Source organism: Antedon mediterranea, chromosome 3 (genome assembly GCF_964355755.1).
Source record: "Antedon mediterranea chromosome 3, ecAntMedi1.1, whole genome shotgun sequence".
NCBI classification, from domain to species: domain Eukaryota; kingdom Metazoa; phylum Echinodermata; class Crinoidea; order Comatulida; family Antedonidae; genus Antedon; species Antedon mediterranea.
In genome coordinates, this window is record NC_092672.1 from 6,272,756 (window position 1) to 6,290,747 (window position 17,992).

General features: G+C 32.5%; 1 protein-coding gene across 1 annotated transcript in view; it reads right to left on the bottom strand.

Annotated features, from left to right (window-relative positions):
- Positions 1-3,899: 3,899 nt before the first annotated feature.
- Positions 3,900-17,992, bottom strand: part of LOC140044683 (stalled ribosome sensor GCN1-like) — a 59,634-nt gene continuing 45,541 nt past the window's right edge. Inside the window, exons 46-47 of the mRNA XM_072089305.1 lie at positions 6,657-6,875; positions 3,900-5,324 (exon numbers count right to left, since the gene is read on the bottom strand). Coding sequence (XP_071945406.1) covers positions 5,202-5,324; positions 6,657-6,875 — 342 coding nt within the window. The 3' untranslated portion in view covers positions 3,900-5,201. The remainder of the gene's footprint in view (positions 5,325-6,656; positions 6,876-17,992) is intronic.

Below are 17,992 nucleotides of genomic sequence, written 5' to 3' on the forward strand. Positions count from 1 at the left end.
TACAACTTTACATTAACAAGATAATTAATAAGGAAAGGCAGATTAAATTGGACAAAGGTTATTGAATTTTAAGTCATACAAATCAGTTAAAATCAAGATAAAACAGACAAGTCAACAACATCAAATTAACTGTAAACTGTTATGTATGTGTATAAAGCGCAGAGTATGTCAAAAGCAGGTAAGAAACCTGGCTGTTATTGAAGAGAACAAAGGTGATTTGAAGCTGAAGCAGATTATACGAAAAGGTAAAATCAAGATTAAACAGACAAGTCAACATCAAATTAACTATAAACTGTTATGATCCATGTATGGCGCGCAGAGTACGTCAAAAGCAGCAAACCTGGCTATTATTATCAAAAAGAACAAAGGTGATTTGAAGTTGAAATAGACTATACGAATAAGTTAAAGATGTTACTGAGATAAAACATGCAAACTGAATTTAAAGATACAATGGAGAGCCGAGTGTGTCAAAAAGTGGTTCCGAAAGCTGTTTCTTATCAAAAATAATTAGCACAAATTGAGCTGGTCTTCCTGAACACACAGATGTACTATAAAGCACGTCGGTGTCTCTATGACGTAAAAACATCGTGCAGCCATATGCTATCTCGAACACAGGCCTACATGGTTTCTATTGTACCTTTCAAGTAAAATCAAAGATCATAAAATACTATGTATTATAACCTGAAATCGTGTCAAATCGTAGGCCTACCGTAGGATCCAGATTCCCCGTGATTATCTCAACATACAGACTATCCGAAGTACGGTATCATAGGAATATTTGGTAATACAGCATCACATTTATATTACACGTGGTGCCTGTATCATGTAAGATTAGATTAATGGCTAGGTTACTACTAGATACATGAAACACATGTAATGTTGTATTACCAAATATATTATATAGGAAATATATAGGTACAGTACGAGAATCGGCTGTGTGAATAATGGTCCTAAATCCCAGGGAACTTGGCGTCACAACTGGGAAGAATGGACCAAAGTCTCTAGTCTTGATTTTACTATATTAAGACTATATCAATACACTACATATTCGAATAGTATTATCAATTTTAAATTGACATCCGTCAACATACTTGGGAGTAAATTAAGCATGAATTGATATTAATTAATTATTAATATCACTTATAAATAAACCTCACAATGTACAAATAGCATCGGCGTATACAAGCCGACAGGAGTGCGATGGTAACACTCATATCGGTGACGTGTCGACAGGTTTTTTTGTCTAATTTATCGTATAGCATGTTGTTTGCTGGTGTTGATGATTGATGTTTACCGCCGATCAATATTTTCGAAAAAGGGTAAATCGTTGATTCAATAAAACAATCATGCATACTGAATGTTAATGACGGCAGAGATAAATTATGTGAATCAATATAGAAATTACCAACGGGCTGGGTGAATGATGTGCGAGCAACGCGACTTAGGACTGACCGAGTAAAAGAGTGATCTTATCACAGTGGTTCTCAATTGGCCAAAATGAGTACATTTGCCTAGGTGGGCGCAATGGGAAAAAAACAGGTTTGTCCCAATCTGCTGTAGTAAAAACCACAACTTTTTTTTTATAAAAACCGTGTATAGGCCTAACAGTAGGCCTATCCAAGTTCTCAGTTCCCACACATCTTTTTGTGACGTAGGTATATCGTGTTTTCATTTGCGAAACTCCATTCGTCAGTTATTGAACAATCCTTTTTCGTGTGCTACGTCATTTCTTTTAGGACTATATGCCTAGTTTGCAATTTATGAGAATAGATGTGTAACCTGTAGTAGAGATTCGGCACTGACACACGTCTGAAACTGTGCGGAACGAAGGCGCTACGGAAAAGTCTGAATGACAATAATATGTAATTTTTATAAAAATTAGGCCTAATGGATATTGAATCCGGTCATTAAAAAAGGACGGGAAACTGCATGATATCGGTATGATGAAATAGGCTGCCAGTCGCCAGAAAACAGTAAGATCATCAATAGCTCATTAGCTTTGATGACTCCCAATTACCCATTCAACGATATTAAGAAATTATTTGATCATTTTATTCATAGATAAGATAAAATCCAGTAGTATCAATTGTAAAAATGGACGCGAGCCTGTTCGTCGAAGTATTAGGCCTACTACAGTAATAATATCTCGATTTAATTACCTTCACGGAAAACAACTGAGGTTTAAAAACAAAAAGGCCGGAGTTTTAAATAAATAATTTCATATGGCACTCGTTATTTTCATTGAAAAAAAAGTAAAAATGAAAATTCGTTAAAATACGCGCCACTTCCACGGTGCTGCGGCGGAATCGGTGATCGATCGATGGTTATACGATATCGGCGCAGTGCACTATAAAACTAAAAGGCCACTGAGAGAGCGCAAACCTCCGCCTAGGCATATGAACATTGAATGAAGTGTTTCCATACAGAAATTACATCATCCTTATCAATCTTATGAAAATCGGGCACTAACTTTTAGAGTAATCCTGCTAACAAATACAATATAAAGAAACAAACACATGCGATCGATCACATAACTTCTCGCAATTCTGGCGGAGGTAACAACCGACCTTAGGTAAAAATACCTTTATCATATATATTTTTTAAACCACACATGTAAATGTGGATTCACACTGTACAATAATGTTAAAATAGTTGAGTTTGCAACGGTATGCGTAGAGGTCTGATACGTCGTACAATACAATTGTTTTTTCAAACGCGCGTACGATTTTAGTCCCGTTAACATACAATACACATCAAATCCAATTACTTTTGTTCCGGAGGCTATGAAACAACACTTGTCTTCAAGTACACGGGGATTTACCAGCAATGTGAACAAGCAGAACAAAACATGGCTAGCTAATCGCATTAAAATAATATTTAAACGCTAAATAATGCATTTAGATAAACAATTTAACAATAGCTGATCAGCTTACAACGTGGTGAACAGTAGCCGAATTAAGAAACATCAGTGTTTGTAAGTGTATGTAAACAGATTGGTTTCGTAATACATTGAACTTGAAGGATCTTACGCTGTAAGTAAATAAAAGGGTGTGAAATAGGAAAAAACAAGGTACTTGAAAATAGAAACATTTTCTAGGCGTTTAACAAAAGAACCGTGGGTTACAGCCGAGTACGAAAAAAGCGAAGGAACCCGTACGACGGAGTGCAAAAAAAGTGGCTGAGCTGATTAGAAATGGTATACCTTCTCCATGGTTTAAACAGGGAGTTGTAATTAATTATCTAAATAGCAACTCTCTGGTTTTACAGATGCAAATGAGACCGTTGGTCTATTGCATTCAATTTAACTAATCTGACCTTATTCGCTAAATGGTTAAATTGAAATAAAATGTACCAATATTTTGACTACAATAATATACTGTATGTGCAGGTATATTATTGTTAATAACACTGAATGACACCTTGCTAAATAAATGTTAATCGTTGACGTATCGGCGTCCTGTCTGCGTATGTTATTCTTGGAATAAAATACCAACAAAAGCTAAAATGACTTCCTTATTTAAAAAAAGAACGTTGAGATTCACGAATGAACCGTATAATTTTCGATATTGCTTGTATGTGCAAATGTGTTCACGATATTTCGTTGAAAAACTGGTAGTTCATCTCGATGTGACGATAAAAATACATCGACCTTTATAAACAACTGAAATGTATAATTGTTTCAGTTTTATGCATAACACTTAACAGTTACTTACCTTACACCTAAAAAATTAACTTGGTCAACCCCAACGATACATGCCCAGTCATTTATTGAGGAGTAGGAGGTCTGATTGAGAAGGGTGTATGACCTGTTTTAAGAGGTTAGCCACGCCCACTAGGGCGTGGCGTGGCCGAGGCAGTGAAAAAATGATCAATATTAAAAGATATTGAACAAGGTACCGTAACAAATATACCTGGTATGTAAACTATATAATGAATTTCTTTTTATTATAATTCACAATTAAAATAATCAATGTTTTCGACAACTCGTTCGATCGAACATTACGATGTTTATATTTCTAACAGAAATATATATATATACCTTTACCGAAATACCTTTGATAAAATTAAAATGCTAGCCGCGTGTATGTTGTACTTAAATATGTAAATGATGTTTCCCCTTTAATATAACACCAGCGGATATCTTAATCCCTTTGCCGTGTATATAGCTAAGAAACGTGGGAATAGAAATTATTGAACACATGTTCAAAATCATAATTGTCTCTTAAAAAGAGAACGACCTTGAGAGATATGGCTGTAATATATTACAATCATAATATTACATCATGGAAAATGTATGAAAAAAAAAGGTTTACATTCTGGTGCAAATCAAATGTTCTGTAAAATATTAAATGTGTACTTTAAATAAATTGGTTATGGTTTTCCTTTTCACTCTAGGGTGCCAAACGCAAACATGCATTTAGAACAATATACTGTAGTAAAAAACCCTGAAATTACTTACAGCCCAAATATATGCGTTTACCATGTATAAGTGCAATGCTTTGCAATATACTGAAAGTGCACTGTACTTGTATGTGAGTTTATTTGTTACTTTACTAATATAAACCAGGTGTACAGTAGTATATGGAAATGACTTTTTATGTTGACAAAGGAAAATAATATTTAAGTAGTGTTTTTGTAACTTGATTGTACAGATCGTTGGCAACCAATTTTGTTGTTTAACAAACTTCTTTTTTAAACTTCTCAACATGTAGATACTTCCATGCTTTTGATAAACAGGATGGTGAATCCAGTGGGTATAGCGCTAGGGGTGCAAAATTAAATTATAAACTACTTTTTGACAGACTAATGGTACTTTAGGTTACGCTTTCCTGTTTAAAAATCCTGCATCTGCCCATGTTAAACTACAGTACAGTGTTTGCCTTTTACCGAGCATAAATTTACAAGCCAAAAAATACTTTAAAAATTGTGTTGGGCAGTTCTATGATGATGTGATATGTGTTTCCTTTTTACAGTTGGAAATATGGATAAATTAATTTTCATAATGCATAGCTGTAAAAAAAATGTGTTAGTTTAGAGATTCAATTTTGGATTTATAATTCTGTTTAGTAAATCTACATACGATAGATATGCCAGAATTATTCCACATTCATGTTTTAAAACGGATAAATCACATGATAAATGACGTTCATTGAGGTTAACAACCGACAACACATTATCAAAACATTGATGAGAAAATGTCATCAATGTAATATTGTATTGTCAACTTCATCCTTCGGTGGCGGTTGCTTAGCAACCCGTCGTAACTGCCGCATACTCTCCTCAAGTTTGGCAGATGGAACAGAATCTAATGACTTGGATACAACCTGGAAATAAATAATAAATGATATAAGATAGATATATGGTACAGTTAAAATCTTGAAATATTATAATAATTAATACATGAAACTGGGCTACAGCTACAGTACAGTAGACCCATATTAAGGGTACACCTTCAAGACCATGCAAAGTGTCTTTAAAGCTCTGTCTACACTATCAAACGTTATATGACAAAAAATGTGATGCGCCCATAGACATGATGCTGTAATATCACTACCATATTTGGGTATATCACTACCATATTTGGGGAAAACCTCACACTTTTTTTGTCAAACTAGTTTGATTGTGTAGAGCTATACCATAGACTTGACCACTTAATGAATGTTATTCCTAGTGTTAAAACACATTTCCCCTTGCATCTAAAAGTGTTCCTATGAAAGGGGTGTTCCAAAGCAGAGGTTCTATAGTAAAATGTTATTATAGCAACAGTATAGTAGGCTACTAGTGATTCAACGAATCACAAGAAGGAATCTCAAGTGTTACGTAAAATTTATATAGAGCATTTAGACGACCCCAATTAATGCAAGCACAGGCTCAACATCAAATATTACATTAATACAACTAATGAAATCTAATTTTGATGATTCCAGAACAAATTTAGTATGATTACATTTTCAGTCAGAATAATGACATCGCAATGTTTGATGTTGTCAAGGTTACCCGAACAAAGAATATTATAATAAAACAGTGTCATTTATAACAACTGCAAGGCTGATGTTATAATTAGGTTAACTAAAGTCCTAAATGATATTATCGAATCAAATATAAAGCAATTTATGTCATGAAAAAGTGTGTTTTTACAAAGTGCAGATACAAAAATGTAGTTCTTTTAATCAATATATTCATATATTATTGTTTCAATGAGCAGTGAAGCAGAACATGCATTGTGAGAAAAGGACTGATCTTCTAAATTCTTAGTACTATACTACTGTACTAGTATTTAAAAGAAAAAGTAATGCTTATATATTCACAATGATCATTTCTGCTTTCCTGTATCTGGAATTACAAAGACTGGTGTTGGTAGTCTATGTTGAGTGCCATTTACCTGGATAAACAGACAATAGCCCTGTGCTCTCCCAAGGGAGACTTGTATGATACAAAAATATAAAATCCTTCAACATGCCTCTACAATAATAGACTCTTCCAATCAGTCTCAATATAACACCACCATCATTTAATTTATCTAGGCATGAAATAGCCCGATATAAACTTTCAATTCGATACCCTTTAAAAGATAATAAAACCAACAGATTCCATGCTTCCCACAGCGTCTAGCAGAAATGTGGCCAATAACAAAGAGGTGTGAACATATTACATACCTGGTAGGTGTCATCTCCTGTCCTAAGCTGAAGCAACGAGACAAGGGCCACTTCACTGTCTGCCTGGACGGCCGTGTTCTTGTCCTTAGTGTTGCTGACAAGTACCACTACAAGAGGCTTAATAATGCTGATGTCCAGTGCATGGTCAATCTCACTGGCAAAGTATGATATCATCTGGGCTGCTGTCATCTTCATGTCGTTGGAACTGTGATTCAAACTCTGAAATTGAAAACAACAAAATTTGAACACATACATAGTCTAATACTGAATCCAAATCACGTTCTGAAATATAATTTAATTAAGACCACACCTCCTAAAAGACCAGAAAAACCATGGATTGACATTTGCGAATCGTTTTTTCTTAAGTCAATTCAAGATAGTTAAGAATTGCTTAAATAATATGGAATGAATTAAACAGAAAAATATATTGTAGAACAAATAAATAAATGTGTACACAAAGAATAAACATTTACATTAAACTGTAATGTTTAATATTTGCCTTATTATTTTATAGTTCCATTTGCCTTATTTTGTTGCTCCTTTTGCAGCTAGTTTATTGTGGGCCTCCTTATCACAAGTCCATTGGGGTTTCTTTTTGTTTTGTGTATTGTTTTGATAAATAAAGAGATTGATTTGATTCCGGGATTTTACACTCATAATCATTTATATAAATGTACAAAAACAAACATTATTTAAAAATTTTGATGGTATATGTGTTGATCATTACAAATTTAATGATGCGTCTAATATGTAATATCTTTTTATTTCATACAACATACAATGCATTTTAGTAATTTTTAACCTTGACTTTTCACATTTAAAGGAAATGAAGTAAGATTAATATTGATATGTATGTTATTGTTTGTTTGTGCTTTGTAGTATCTTAGTCTAAAGCTCTGGGTCTACACTATCAAACTACTTTGACAAAAGTGTGATGTGCCCAAATATGGTAGTGATATGCTTATATATGGTAGTGCTATGACATCATCATGTCCATATATGGGCACATCACATAAAGTTTAGACAGATCTTACATTCTAGATTTGGTTAATATTTGTAAAAGAAAATTATTTTGGCGCACATAGCGTGTCATACCTATACTTGATCTGTATGGGAAAAAAAATCAAAACCACCAACTGGTGGCGGTCGTAAAGGAACACCAACATAAATAGATAATAACTAGCAATTTTATTTAATATAGCCATATACAGTACTGCATTATTTGAAATTAGGTAAGTGGGTTTTTAATGTAGTGATGTGCCAACCCTGTGGCGACACAGCCATGCAAAAATGTTTTATTATAGTAATTTAATATGGAAATGTTTCCACATAAATAAAAAACCTTGATTGTTATAAGGAGATTTAATTTAATATTGTAGAGATATAATTTAATAATGTAAAAACATGAACAGATGAACATGAATCACGGAACAACATCAACTGGCATCTTGAAGAAAAGAAAGACGTAGTCTGGTTTTCATCAAATCATCCTTATCTCCTTCAGCGATTAGTGAATCATTTTAATCGAACACTTATGATAGGAATATTCGTAATTAACTCAGTTTGCAAATAAGGCAACCCTCGCCGTGTTTCATTTTGACTACTGTACTTGCGTGATTCATATTGAGTTGGCAGATACGGAAACCTCGATGTAACCAACAGACCTGGGAGGGTTCACTAGATGTGTTATTCAAAATTATAAAGAAAGTCCAGTTAGTTATGAAATATGACCTATATTGAATCACTTTTTAAAAATGATTTTGATATACAAAATTTGAAAATGTCACCTACACATGCATCCTTAAATTTTAAATTTCTAATAGGATACTTAGATCATCAGTTCCAACAAATTTTAAACAAATTAATAACATTTTGAAGTTTCTGAAATGATACTTAAAACTCAATTCCAAAAAACTTCTAAACAAATATAAAATCTATTTATAGTGGCAATATATAAATATGTGTATATGTTAAAGACTCCAGTTTATTTAAATGTATTAAAAATAAAAATAATAATAAACAGTATTTATATAGCGCCTAATGGATCACTGACCCCTCTAGGTGCTTTACATTAGACCTTAACTAATGGTAATAAACTATCCCCCACCGAACATCATTCCGGTATTTCTTAGTCGAGGTTTCGGGGATGGAGACAATCAATAATGTGAAGAAAAAAATGTAACTAAGCTTAACTATGCTTAACTAAGGTAAAACTATCCCCCGCCGGACACCATCCGGGCAACTTCAAACCATATACATACCATGGGTGGATGCTCACCCATTAGACAGCTAAATTAGGTTATGTAGATACCTTCATGTTCTTGATAAACAGGAAGGTGGATTCAGTGGGAGTAGCACTAGGGGTGCATTCACCATCCACTTTTGACAGCTACAATTAAATTATGAACTATTTTTGCCAAGACTAATAATATTATTACTTATTATTCCTGGAACCTTCCCTGATAGAAAGTAATATTCTGTTTGCTTATAATGCTGTAGTGTAATTTTCAAATTAAAAGACAACCAAGAATGCCACTAGGCAGGGAACATTTTCGCCAGTGTAGCATAGCAAAAAGCTATACAAAACAACCTTATTGCTACACATTTTGAAAATTGTGTAGCAAAAAATACTATACAAAACTATGTTTCTCGACTTAAAAATCAGTTTGATTAGCAATATTGCTAAACAAAATTTTTAAATGAAAATTTTCCCTGCTAGGTAAAAACAATACTAACAAAGTGGTCAAACAAAGCCACAAATTGGATTAGCGTAAAAAGTGAAAGTTTTCGCGATAAAAATCGTCTTTGTAATCGTCTTCGTTTAGTTGGGTTGCTTTAATCTGCTTCCTGGATCAGGTCACGATAAGTAAGCACATGTTTGTTTATTAAGTTCACTTTTAAATAACTTTTTAATAATCTCTTTGTTTCTAGAAATTTGAATACGAAAGCAATATCTTGAGCTCAAACTTTATGTGACAAAAAATGTGATGTGTCCATATATGGACATGATGTTGTCATATCACTACCATATTTGAGAATATCACACTTTTTTTTGTCAAACTACCGAACTTTGATAGTGTAGACAGCTTTAGTTTTCAATATAACCAAAAATGGTTATCTTGCTTCATGTGCTGTTAATTTAATTTATTTTAACCATGGAGAAATCCCTGTTTTGCTGTATTTTAAAAGCCTACTAGGAAAATATAGGTCTAAATTACCTAGTTACGTATTGTTAATTAATTGTTGTTGTTTATTGAACATACAGGCACATTGGGATGGTGCGTTTTTCTACTGGATTACTCGCAACACCGTTTAGCAGGATACTTTAGTGCAGCCAGACAAAGATGACCAACACATTATGCGTAGGTTTTAGGTCTTAGATTTTGTCAGGTGTTTTCCCGAATGATCGCACAATTAAAATGGTACTGGGTGTGATCATTTTTAAGGCTACCTATTATCAAACACAAATCTGTATATGCATGTAAAGGGGCATTTATAAAATGATGTGAACGAAGCATTATATAGCATGGTATCTTTTTCATTATCAGTAGGGCATACAAAAAGAAGAATGAGACAGAGAGGCCAGAACACTTGCTGCAAGGTTAACCAATTGTTATCTTCGTAAAGTATTATTTAATTTGAACCTTGACATTGTGAGAAATGCATAATGTAATTTAGATGAGTGAGCTAAAGGGCAAACAAGTTGAACACCTGGGATAAAAAAAAAAGAAGCTACTTATGCCGTGAGAAGTTTTTTCGCGAAGTGCTCTCAATATACTTAGTATATGGAGCCAGGGTAGGTCAGACATCTGAGCAAAGCTACTTTGGGGTAGCCATAAAATGTATAAATATTTATCATCTATCATGAATATTCATTAACAATCTCATTATTATTCATAGTCCTCATTAATATTCATCTTCAATCTCATTATTATTCACAATCATCATTAATATTCATCTAAATCTCATTATTATTCATAATCATAATGAATATTCATCTGCAATCTTATTATTATTCATAATCATCATTAATATTCATCTACAATCTCATTAATATTCATAATCATTCCTTAATATACAGTACTCATAAAATAGCAATTCACCATCATCAATCCTGCTTTAGGCAAGAAATACAATATTAGAATCAATTAACAGCGATTTGTCTGCATTTCAATAACATTTATATAATTCCTAACATGCTAAAACACCTGCCCCATTAACCACACTTAGCAGTAGTAGCAGGGTATACTCTTTCACTAAACTAATAATATTGCATTCAAGATATCTAGTTCGGGGCACAAAACACTATTTTTAGGATACAGAAATGTATATCTGGGTTGATCAAGTGTTGGCTAAGCTGTTGAGGTATTGGATATGTAATGTACCTCAGAACATATCAAGCATATCACTAACATATTTGAGCACATCACACTTTTTATTGTCTAACTAGTTTGATAGTGTAGACAGAGCTATAGACCTACAGTAATTAGGCAGCTTGTTTTAAAATGGTAAAAACCAGAATGGGTGATTTTGAGAACTTAAGAAGAATTTATGGTTGAGCTCTAAACAAAATTAACAAATTTGACGTATGACAGAATAGTCTACTTAAACCAATTTTTGTATAAAACCTTCTAAATCCACCTCTTCTAGACATAGTTTGATGTGAACACCACTATTGAGAGGTTAAACAAGATTAGCCTGAGGGCTGCCTATTAAGATGGATTACCTAATTAACTAAGTAATGATTATAATTAATTATCCTGTCCTATTTAACAGCGGTACTCTGAGGTGTAAAGAGGGCACACACCCACACCGTATTAAAATCATGTCGACATAAGCACAGTTGAACTTTAATAATTTTAAACAACTTGATCTAATAAAATGTTTTGTATTAGGCACAGCATGCAATGATAAGATTAGAAAGTAGCCTGATTGAAAAAATATATATAAAAAAATAAATTGTAATTTCCAAAAAGTGGAAAGTTAAATTGATAGATTGCAATTGTTATCTGGGAAATCTATTTGATTCATTTTTTTAAAGCCACCTTTGAATCTTATTTCAACTGTAATTACAATACAGGTACAGTCAACTTTTCCAATACCGGACACCCTTGGGCTAGGTGTCTGGTTTTCTGGAAAATATGGTATTCTGTGTGTTTTTAATGGTTAAAAAGGACCTTTTGGACCTTGAGAAAAGCCTGGTATTGGAAGATTTGACCGAAGTAAAAGTAAAGTAAGGCTATGTATTTGTAAAAAGAAATAAAGTTCAGAATTGTTCAATGGTTAGGCTGTTATGCGATAAAGGTCTTCTGAGGTAATGGAAACGCATAGTGTAACGAAAGCTTACCAATCAAAGTTTATTTGCGATGCCAACCTTCAAAGCTTGCGTCAAACTAGGACGCAACAAAAAGGACGTAAGTACAGACCAATCGCGGTATGATAACTTATGCTGTATGTCCTACCATTGAATGTAATTTTCTCTTTATATGTCATTTTTTTGGTACAACTTTGTTATTCTATTATTCTTAAATCGGAATGGGAATGAATGATAGGATTTTCACCCAATGGCCTATTAGTGGGAACCAAGCTTAAACAATATAATAATATTCTTTGTTGAATTCTTTGGTGTGAACATAATTATGTCGGACAACATTGCACAACTATAGATATAATGTGCTGGTGGTTGTGTCTGGAATGCCAAGTACAATGTCATGTATTAATTGTCTGTTTGCAAGTATGCCAAGGATTGTCAATTAGCAATACATGTTTGTTTTGACACTCTTCTACAAGTATAAGCTATTCTGTATAGATGTGTACACAATAGGCTTGAGAAAATGTTCCTATTATGGGAAAAAAAATGGTCCATTCAAATGCATATAAATATGTTGTGAAAAATTCCCAGTAAAAACCATCCTGGGAAAAAGGAATGAATTTTTAAACAATATATTGTCCTCTGAAAAAACAATTTGTAAACAATAAATGACAAATAAATTGTTTTTCACTTTAACAAAATTTGAAAAAAAAAAATGATTTACCTAAAAAAAAGTCCATAATTTTTAGGGAGAAGGGGGGGGGGAGGGAAGAAAAGTATATTTAATTAAATTATTGATTATTGAGTTTTGGTTGCCTACAGTAATATCCAGAAGCAACGTTGTAATCTTCAAACAAAATATAGCAAACTTGTTTGCAAAGTATCAGACGCCACAAACAAAACACATTTAAGAATAATTAAAAACACACAATAGATTCTATAATAAGCTTATACAGCTGAAACGATAATGTCCGAAAAAAGGTATTTTTAATTAGACATTGATTCATACGTGTTATTTTATTCAATATAATTACCATCAATCTTTAATTGTTAATTTCTTTGTGTAAGTTCAAATATCATCTGCAATTGCAATTTTCATAACAATATTTTTAGCAGCCTTTCTCTCGGGATTACGTGAATTTATTATCAATCAATGGCTGATTGAACGGGAACAAAGAGAAATAAAAATTATTTTCATAAACAAGATTGCAAAAGTGTTTATTTAGTAAGTAGATGATCAGTTAATTTAATGTTCATTCCGGTTGGACAAGGAGCATAATGAACTTAAAAACACATTAATCAATGTTATTTATTGTGTTTGTGATTTCAAACAATTTGACTGCTATTTCACTTAATGAACACTTAAACATTAGTCTAGAAAAACGTTTATAGCTAACATAGACAGGAACCCATTCTGGAATATAAAATCTTTTTCTTCCCACTTTAAAACCAAATTATTAATTTTCACAAAATTGACTCAACAGTTCTTTTCGGAACTATATATACTATGTAACACAAACATTTATAAAAATTATTTAATATTCTTCATAAAACACCTTCAATTTTTTTTAAAGTGGTACAGTTACATAAAAGGCAACCCACTACATTTGGTCCTATGGTCCTTATGTACAACTTCACCCTTCAAATCTAAACCCAACTTTGGTTAGAAAATTGTCTCTATTTTCACCAGTTATTTCAAAGAATCATGAAAAAAAAAAAATGTTGACTGCAATAAGTAAAGATTTTCGCACTTTATATTGTTAAAGTTAAAAATTAATTCAATCGTAAGAATTAAAGGTTTCAAACTACTGTATTCAATACCTACAAAAACAACCAGGCTTAAGTACGAAGAGATATGTTATCAAAAAATTACAGGCGTCAACGACGAATACATTCAAGGTATAAGTTCATTGTTCACAAAGAACGTGTGAATTAATTAATATCACCTAATTAATCTGCTAATTGCTAATTAATATATTAATATCAAGGAAATGATTTTCATGCCTCAATTTTATTTAAGAAAGAAGCTTATAATATCAATTAACTATTTTCAGCTGTTTATCATCCTTGAGTATAAATGACTCCAATTGTTATATTGAGTAATACAGTCATATATTTTTATTTTGCGCAACATTTTTCATTTTTTAAATTATTTTAATTCTACTGAATTTATTATACTAGTCGAATAAATAAACCAAACAAAGCGGCATTTATTTCATATAATCTGGTATTTTGCATTTATTAAACATAAATGAAAACTAGAACAACTTGGGGGTGTGGTCGTTTAATTAGTAGCCTACCGCGAAACTAGGTAATACAAAGCTGGCGAGTGGCATGTATAGCCACGTACTACGGTACTACATCATCCATCATATTGTCATCTGTGTCTTTATCACAGTCCACAGGGGTTTGTTACTAAACGCCATCAGACTACTCTGTAATTAGCATGTTATTGTTCATACCACCTGGGCCTCAATAAGACGAATAACGAAGTTGATTATCACCAGCACTTAAAAAGCTTATGTTGGATGTTGGGGTACCTACAGGCTTTTAAATTTTAGCTTTGTTTGAAAAATTTATAATATAAAGTATTGAACAAGGAGTCTTTTCTGTGATGACCTTATATTAATACGAGAATAATGGCATGTCAGAGTGGCAACTACTAATAAAATATAAGGCCAATGGTTTATTTTATTCGAATTCATTTCATATGCATCCAACAGCGAGAAACTGGCCAATTACAGGATGGATAAACTATTATATACTATGCATTAATACCATGCTTTTATAGACTAAACCTCTGTCTACACTATCAAACTAGTTTGACAAAAAGTGTGATGTGCCCAAATATGATAGTGATATACCAAAATATGGTAGTGGTATGACATCATCATGTCCATATATGAGCACATCACATTTTTTGTCACATAAAGTTTGATAGTGTAGACAAAGCTTAAGTCTCATTTGATTTTTAAGAAGTGGTGTAGAAGCAGTTGTCAGTTACAAACCTGAAACTATTAAACAGATTGAACCCTAGATCTTGAAATTGGAGAGCAAGAATAAGTACTAAGCTACAACTCCATTAGGCAGGAATCACCACTTTGAAAAAAAAACAGTGCAAGTTTCAAGCTCTGTCTACACTATCAAACTTTATGTGACAGAAACATGTGATGTGTCCATATATGGACATAATGATGTCATATCACTACCATACTACATCACACTTTTTTTGTCAACTATTTTGATCGTGCAGACAGAGCCTTAGCAAGCATCTTTCAATAATAATGTTGTAATGGAATGACTCTCCCTACGGACATACATCACTTATACCATATAGGATTCTTCAATATTTATACAGACACTCGACTATGCAAACATTATAAATCTTTAATTTCATTAAAAATTATCCTAGACAAAGACCACAAGATTTTTCCTTATAGCCTAAAGGAATTTCTCACAATACAATTGATAGAATTAATTCAAAACAAAAGAATTATCAATTAATATGGATGTACCATGGAGAATGAATTTGTTTATTCAAATTAAAGAAGTACCATTAGTACTATTAAACTATGCATAAATTAAGACACAAAGTGGTCTTTTGAATAAATTTCATGCTTGGATGAACATTACTAATTGGACAAATGGTGTGGAGGAGTTTTAAGGTGGATAAAGTCCAGTCAGAGTATAGACAGCCGACCATCTGTCCGTCAAAACATGATTTGTTAGATTGACACAATTCATTCATTAATTAAAATGGGGATTTTCCTTGAATACAGGTTGGTTATAGTGTTTTAAAAACATACAGTTTACTGTATTCCTTTATCACAAGAAATTGTCCTCTTAAGCTCTGTTTACACTATCAAACTAGTTTGACAAAAAAATGGCAGTGATATGACATAATCATGTCTATATATGGGTACATCACATTTTTTTGATAGTGTAGACAGAGGTTTAGAGGGGTGTTCCTTGAATAGTGGATGGTGAGGTAGGCTAGTAACCCAGGATGGGCCTATATTCGAGACAGCATATTATAATATTGTTTCATTCATTTTAATATCACTTTTTACTGTAGGAAAGTTAACAGGGAATTCCTACACACTTTACGTGCTAATTTTCAATCACTCAATTTGTGTTAATAAAGTAATTAAACTACAAAAGTATTCATGATTAATCGGTAATTCAAAGCTGCCATAATATTGCATCACTTCCCAAACACTTACGTTTAAACGCAACTCATCCGTAAAAGAGCCCACTTTCAAAAAGCACGAAAATTAGATTAGTCACGACAAAAAGAGCAGGAGATAAATCAAACGTTACGACAATATCACGCTTTTAATTAGATTAGGGGAACAGCAAAGTGAAGAACAGGATAAAAGATGAAAGAAGAGAGGAAATAATTAATGGTAGATCATTTCAAAGTATTAATTGTTTTCGTTTTTGTCAAAACCCTCAGAAAATTATATTTTGTTTATGATTATCTTGTACCATGTACTGTAGTAATAATTAGATTGTACACAGTTCATTAATCTATTTGTCAGGGTAAAAAAGAGAGAAATGACCAATCTACAGATATCCCTGTAAAGGATAAAGATAAAAACTATAACTACATCATTGTATTTATATAATTATAGAAAAGAAGGGGATATGTAGGGAAAAGGTCTATTGTCTTTGGAAACAAAACCAGAAACAACGATAGATAGTGTGTGCTAATATTTGTATAGAGAAAAAGGGATATGTATGGAAATTAAGATAAAGAGTCAATTGTCTTTGGATTTGTAAAGAATAAAGACAATAATAATAAAGAGAAAACCAGAACAACTACAGTATAGGTACATTCATTTTAATATCACTTTTTACTGTAAGAAAGTTAACAGGAAATTCCTAACCGTTCTATGGTTACCACCAGGTAGACTTACTTCATTAAAGCTTCTATGAATGGATGTACTGGTTGGGAGCAGGAACGCTAGTAGACCAAACCCAGTACCGTTTTGATTATGATCAATCGGGAAATTACCTCACGACGTTAATAAAAAGGAGTACATTAGAACTATATTCAACCATGGAGGTAAAGAACTATAGTTGCCTCAGGAATCAGAAGAAACTGCAATGACATGGTTCAACTGAAAGCATAGTGAACTGTAGTTGAATGTACGAAATATCATTCCCAATCGAATAACGTCAAAAAATTAATATATGAACATTGATTCAATTGTCAATTACACGGAAGGCGCCATTAAGCATTGCTTCCCTACCATCCATGGCAATTACACTTAAACAGAGCCTAACATAACAGGAAACTTGCGACATCAATTTGCAAACTGAGAAGAAGTAAGTTTCTTATGTTTATGTTTATAATGTTTATTGAAAAATAATGAAGTAGTCGTTAGTAGTATTTGATTTAATAATTAATAGTGACCTATTTAGCTGTCAAGTCGAAAAGTCGTTCTTTGCATACTCAGAAAGATATGAATATGTAGAAAATTACTGTTTGACTCAATAGCTGTGTAGCCGCGATCGCTGTTACATCGAAAAAGTCATTCCTTGCATACTCGGAAACATATGAGTATGTACAGAATGACTGTTAAGACCCAATAGCTGCATAGTAGCATCATGGAAACGAAAGGTTGATATTAATAATTTCAACTTTGACCAATTACAATATTTTGTGCAAGCTTCTCAATTACAAACAACCAGTTTTATGAACAACATTTTTTAAACAAATATCTTTTTACTATAAACCACAACATTACAATGAAACAATTGGCAACAGTGAGCTGATGTAGGATATGGCAATTCCATACATGAGAATTGTATAGACTCAGTATACACACTTCTGTTGATTATTGTGACTGTATTTGGTTGATTTAATGGTCGTCCTTAATCCTGCGAAACTGAACATACTAATAATCTGATGATCATGATTATTGAAATTTGAAGAAAAAGTTTGTTTTTCCAAAACTATTTATTTATAGTGAATAACATGACAGAATGTTTAATTATTAATGATGCATCCATTAACGAA